The sequence below is a fragment of the Pungitius pungitius genome, chromosome 14, assembly GCF_949316345.1.
Source record: "Pungitius pungitius chromosome 14, fPunPun2.1, whole genome shotgun sequence".
In the NCBI taxonomy this organism is placed as follows: Eukaryota; Metazoa; Chordata; class Actinopteri; order Perciformes; family Gasterosteidae; genus Pungitius; species Pungitius pungitius.
The window spans coordinates 13,290,758-13,296,757 of record NC_084913.1 but is presented as its reverse complement, the minus strand read 5'-3'; the positions used below and the strand labels follow the sequence as shown (position 1 = coordinate 13,296,757).

At 44.2% G+C, this 6,000-nt stretch overlaps 1 protein-coding gene across 5 annotated transcripts in view; it reads right to left on the bottom strand.

Annotated features, from left to right (window-relative positions):
* Nucleotides 1-228: 228 nt before the first annotated feature.
* actn1 (actinin, alpha 1) overlaps nucleotides 229-6,000 on the bottom strand; it is a 40,014-nt gene continuing 34,242 nt past the window's right edge. For 2 of the 5 annotated variants that reach the window (XM_037486335.2, XM_037486336.2), the window contains exons 16-22: nucleotides 5,752-5,886; nucleotides 5,327-5,506; nucleotides 4,213-4,359; nucleotides 2,437-2,517; nucleotides 2,061-2,126; nucleotides 1,616-1,774; nucleotides 229-778 (exon numbers count right to left, since the gene is read on the bottom strand). In XM_037486335.2, coding sequence (XP_037342232.2) covers nucleotides 620-778; nucleotides 1,616-1,774; nucleotides 2,061-2,126; nucleotides 2,437-2,517; nucleotides 4,213-4,359; nucleotides 5,327-5,506; nucleotides 5,752-5,886 — 927 coding nt within the window. In that variant the 3' untranslated portion in view covers nucleotides 229-619. The remainder of the gene's footprint in view (nucleotides 779-1,615; nucleotides 1,775-2,060; nucleotides 2,127-2,436; nucleotides 2,518-4,212; nucleotides 4,360-5,326; nucleotides 5,507-5,751; nucleotides 5,887-6,000) is intronic. The other 3 variants (XM_037486338.2, XM_037486339.2, XM_037486337.2) reach the window with 2 other exon arrangements.

Below are 6,000 nucleotides of genomic sequence, written 5' to 3'. Positions count from 1 at the left end.
GCAGGTAAGAACTATATGAGAGTATTTCATTGAAATGTGTTTTTGTTTTTGCTTGTCCAGGGGCATACAAATATGTTTTTCTACACAGCACAGCGTTTGAAGGTGCTACGTATACTACTGCCTACACTTTTATAATGTAGGCATGTTCATTTCAGAAAGGCAGCTAAATGCAAATACAAATTAAATCCATTTAAAACATCCCTGCAGCAAACAGAGGAAAAGAAAAGAAAGTATCGCAATTTTTCTTTATTACAATTTTTTTTTATCTCATTTTCAATCAGGTGAAGAAAAATACTTTTTTTGTTCAGTATAATAAAATATGTTAACTTTATTCATTTTATGAAGTAAAACAATGACAAGAAAATAAAAACGGAAACATTTTTTTCTCTCTTGGTAAAGCTGGAGAGCCGCTGCATTGCGTGTGAAGCAAACACAACGAAGAGAGAGTGTGCGGGAGCAGTGAGGAGGAGGAGACAGAGGATAATGACAAAAAGATAAGGCCAGAGACATACAAAAAATGAGCGTAGTAGGACAAGAGTTCGGTGGTGGGGCAGTCGGCAGGATGTGGCGGTGGTCCGAGCAGGTAGGCTGGTGGTCCCGAGCCGGGACCACTGACAGTTCAGAGGTCGCTCTCTCCGTACAGAGCGGTAGAGAACGACATGTAGTCGAGGGCTCCGGGCACGCCGTCGGGGCCGGTGTAGGGCGCCATGCGGGCCATGCAGTACTCCGCCTGGTCCGGAGGCAGCTCCCGGAGCAGCTCGTCGGCCAGAATGTAGTTCTGTCGAGGACCAGGAAAATTGTTGGTTTTAAATCTGGTTTTATATTTCCACCTCTACGCTATTGGTACATTCTGTATGTAAATGTAGTAAATGGTGAGATTGCAGGGAACCAAGATGAGCTTGATATAAAAGAGAAAACCTTATTTAAAATTCCTTTTGATATATTATTGCTTCTATGTGAATATTGAATTTAAAAGACTGTCTGGAGTTTAATGCAGCTTTCAGACGCTTTGAGCTGATTTCATGGTAAAGCCAATGGAAGATCACTAGAGTAAAAGAACAAAAACATCTATCCAAAATAGTGTAACATGAGCTTTTTCTTTATATAACCTGTTTTTTAGCTGTTCGGGTCTCCAACCACTCCACGGAAATATCAATTTTTGATAACTCACACTTTTCAGATTTAGCATCTTTGTGATGTTAATGTCTCATATGGCATTTTATGGTGTTATATATATTCATTGTATTGTTTTATTGTCTGTTTTGCACAGTCTATTGTTGTCTGTAGGAGTCCATTTGGTGGAAAATGAGTTCCCCTCATGGGATTAATAAAGCTTTTCTAATCCGATTTGACACTTTAGCTGCTACATGGTCAAAATGTTCACCAGCTAGTTGCTAACTTTGACTTGTCTGCCATTTGGTGCCGAGCAGGTATATTAGAGTTTTTCTACTGAATCAGCTGCTTTTACAACATGGATAAGAGCAGTGTGCGTGAAACGAAACAGGAACATTTGCAGGAAAAGGAAACAGGCTGTGAAAAAGCTTAGTGCACTGCTTGTAGGATCTGAATATACACATTTCCACTTGTCTTAGTGTTTCTAACTACACGGCTGTACCTTGTCCCCTGCCAGGACTTTGAAGGAGGCGATGACCTGGTCGGCCGTGTCTGTGTCTGCAGTCTCACGGCACATGAAGTCGATGAAGGCCTGGAATGTGACGACGCCCATCCGGTTGGGATCCACTATGCTCATGATGCGGGAGAACTCGTTTTCACCCTAGTGGCAACGGAGAGAAACTGTGAGGCTCAGTCGCCATGGTGACAGTCCCCACGGCAACAAAATCACACCAGTGAGTTTTGAATTCATTTCAAGTATCTGATGATTTCTAATACATTCTGTTATATATTCAATTTAATCTGAAGCTATATGGAAGAAAAACGTCCATTAAAAAATTATAAAATAAGATATGAATAAGGTTATATTTACCCATTACCATTTTCAGCTGCTCTCATTAATCACATGCAAACAAACTTTTATACTCGAAGAGCACTCGTGGCTTTACCAGGTTGTAACCAACGGAGATAAGGCAGGTTTTGAAGTCTTCAGCGTCCATGATTCCTGATCTCTTCTACAAGGTCAGCGATGGATAAACGAAACCAGGAGGAAGAGAAAGACGTAGAGTGGCATGGATAGCCGAGGCAAATGATGGGAACAGAATAGCAGGAACAAAGAAAAGAATTAAGGAGAAAAGCCGCAATAATCCCCAATATGGATGTTTGCAAGGTGTGGGAAATTAAACAGAAGTTTAGATAGAAGGGATGAAGAGAGGAAGAGAGGGCGAATAGGAAGAATAGAGGTTTCGGGGTATAAAAGACAAAGGAAAAAAGAAAGAAACCAGTTAAACCTCTCACAGGGGGGCCGTGGCCACAATGAAGTACCTGTGCATCGTTGGCGATATCGAAGCCCAGGCTGATCAGGCAGGCCTTGAACTCCTCCGCGCCCAGAGCGCCCGAGTGGTCCTGGGGTGTGGGGGGGCCAGAGCCAGGCGGGGCGTCGGGGCCACAGGCCATGCAGCAACACATACAGCGGAGCCAGTGACGCCGGGGGGGGGGGGGGGGGGGGGGAGGAGGGGTTGGGGAGAAGGTGAGGTGGTGTTGGGGGTGGAGGGAGTGCACCATGCCCGTGGGGGTAAAAAGAGGTGAGGTGAGGGGTGGGGTGGGGTGAAGGGAGAGGGCCATGCATGAGATAGAGAACAGAGAACACAGTGCATATTCATTAGGACGTGGCAGGTTAACACACGGTGGCAGCAGTGCTGCCATGCTGGGCGGGGGCATTCGCAGGAGTTAATGTGCATCGTGGCAGGCAGACTACGGGGCCCTCTGGGGAGGTTCTTCATATCGCCGATGGCACGTGTACAGAACATCACATCTCTTTACCTTTGTGTACAGCATTGAGGCAAGACATTTATAATCTCAGCCATTTAACATGTCAGCAAATACAGTGAGAGTTAAATATGTCTAATTTATTTTAGATAAAAACACATTTCTTTTGTCTAATCAATACATCAGATTAATCTGGTGCTGTGGCTCGACACAAATGCCTCTCAAACCAACCAACCATGAAACAATGAAAAATGAAACAAAAGAACACGTTCAGGTTGGCTTCATGTGCGTTCTGACCCTACACCTCCGGTATTGATTAACAATAGGCCAGCTCTGGAAAAATGCATGAGGTAATGGGGGAGTCAGCAGGGAGGAGGAGAGGGGGGGCTAAATAAAAACTCATCCTTAATTGGTGCGGTTCCTGACACGGCGAGCCCCAGTGTAAACACTATGCTCTGGAGGTGGGGGGAGGGAGGGGGGGGGGGCAGGCTCTATAGAAACAGCCTTCAATGGAGAGATTTTGTTCTTCCATTTGTCCTGGCGCACGAGGCTAATTCTGAATGCAACTTTCCCTGAACCTCTGAGCCTTAAAAGACGAATCTTTGGGTCACCGAACTGAAAGTCCCTTTTGAACGAAGCAGTAGGGTCGATACGCAGCCTGATGCATCACAATCACACACACACACACACACAGTTACATTTAATGTGTTCTAGTCAAAGGGTCGTTAAAGGGTTGTCGGGCAGCACGACATGATGTATTCTCACCTTCACGTCTTTGATTTGTTGATGCAGTCTAAATATATAAAAGACAAACCTGTTTTAAGTTCAACATTTTGGGAAATGAACGTACTTGCTGAGAGTTTTATGGTAAGATTGATGCTACACTGATGTCTAAATATGAAGATAGAGCCAGCAGACAGTTAGTTATTTACTAATAAATAAATATGTTACGTGCTTCAAATAAGTTTTGCATAAAGCCTTTGCAACATGGGAAAATGTTAAAAAAAAAGATACAGCAGTTTAATTACTAGGTTTAAGAGTTGCTGGTAGGTTGACCATTTGGACCGAGCCAGTTGTTTTAAAGCTAGGCTAAGCTAAGCTAACCACTGGCTGGCTCTACACAACATTTGATGGATACGAGTCAATCTGCTCATCCAACTCCAAGCAGGAACGCAAATAAACACATTTCCCAAACTGTTCTATAAATAAAACCAAACTGCGTTTTTTCTCTGGTGTGTATTCATCCGAGTGTAAATGAGCAGTGTGTGACCTCCACCACCTTCACCCGCCTGCTGCTTTGTGTCGGCACCAGGACTCAGGACGGGTACTGACCCTGTCGAAGTGGTTGAAGGAAGCCCGGTACTCGTTCAGCTGTTCCTGGCTGATGCCCTTGGCGTCTCGCGTCAAGATCTGGTTCTCGATTTCGTTGATGGTGCGAGCGATGGTGGTGAGTAGCTGCTCCCAGCCCACGCGGATGTGCTGCAGAACAGAGGGAGGCACAACGAGTTTAAGCCGGAATAGCTGGATGGTAAAAAGAAGTCTCAGAGGCACTGGTATTAGCTGAGATTTATCATTGGGTCAACCAGAGGTTGGGAAACAGATGTTTGTTTTAACCCGCCAGGAGGATCAGATGACTGGAATTTTACTGCATGAGAAAAATACAGAAAACATTACAATTTCCATTGAGCACTCAATAACAATCTGCAAACCAGTATCATCCACAAAAGTGAATCCCTAACACATTATACATCAGCTTTGAGTTGTCCTTTTCATTTTTTCAGTTAGTTTTCAGAAGAATAGTTTTAGTTTTACAGTAGCTTCAGTATAGTGTGGCTACATATACAAAATACACCTATGGAGGAAATGTCCATAATGTCTCGTTTTTCTTTCTTCCCACTACTTTTAACCAATGTGAAGTATTGCAGCACGGCGCCAACTCCTGCAAGGTCAAGTCTGTTCAATTCGTGTGATCGATGTCAAGAGAGTTGGCGGAAATTTGCATTTTTCTCCTGTTCTTTTGGCAGTCATAGTACAGCAAAACGACTAAAAATCAAGACATTTGCACAAACAATAACATGCAATCTGCATAGATACAATAACGAATCATGAACCTTCTGCACAGAAGTGGTTTCTAGAAACACACAAAACATCTCAGCAAATGGGTCAGCTGATGTTTGTCAGCTGAACAACCAGTCAAATTAATTCCTGTCAGGCAAGCAGGGGTTTATAGTTTTCATCTCTGGGCTAAAAAGCCCAAAAGTTAATGAGGCGCACTGGCGACTCGGTGGAAAAGTGCAACGTCAGGAAGGTTCAGTATTATCCTCTCAAACGTTTTTCTGTGGTCGTCCGAACGTTCATTTGACACCAAAACAACATAAAACCAGGAGAATCAGATGAGTTTGTCAAACAAACCAACTACAATCAGATTTATTTGGCAGATTATTACCTCCATGGTGTAGTTGGTGTGCTTGTTGTCAAAGATGAGCGCTTCCTGAATGAGCTGGTGGTCTCCCTCCAGCTGGTCGATCTTTGGCTTGTAGTTGACGATGCTCTTCTCGTACTGGCGTAGGTGTGTCAGCTGGTCCTCCAGGGTGCCGTGCATCTCGATTGAGATGCGGCCGATTTCCTGCAAGAAGGAAATACTGATTATGTAGAAAAGAATGAGTCATTGCAAACTGGAGGTCATGATAAAGATTTGTCTCTGTATCTGTCATACCGGAACATTTTCATCTAATTAATAATTCACTTGTATGTTATATGTTACACGTAGCTGTCTGTAAAAGGCACTTGAAATTACAAACACCAACTGAGATTACACACAGGGTGCCCTCACTGGACTTCTAACGTGACCATTTGGTGGTTTGCACTGACCTCCATCTTGGTCTGGATCCAGGGCCCGATCACATTGGCCTGGTTGGCAAACTGCCGGCGCAGACGCTCGTTGTTCTGCTGCCGCGCGTGTTCCTCAATCAGAGCTTGGTCGCGCTGAGGCACCAGCTGCCGGACCTACAGTCGGCAGGAGCATCAAGAAAAAAACCCAAATGCATTATTAATGGGATTCAAAGGAAGAGGGCTGACTGAAACTAGGATGATACGTTCAGGGAAATTCTCCACTCAGAA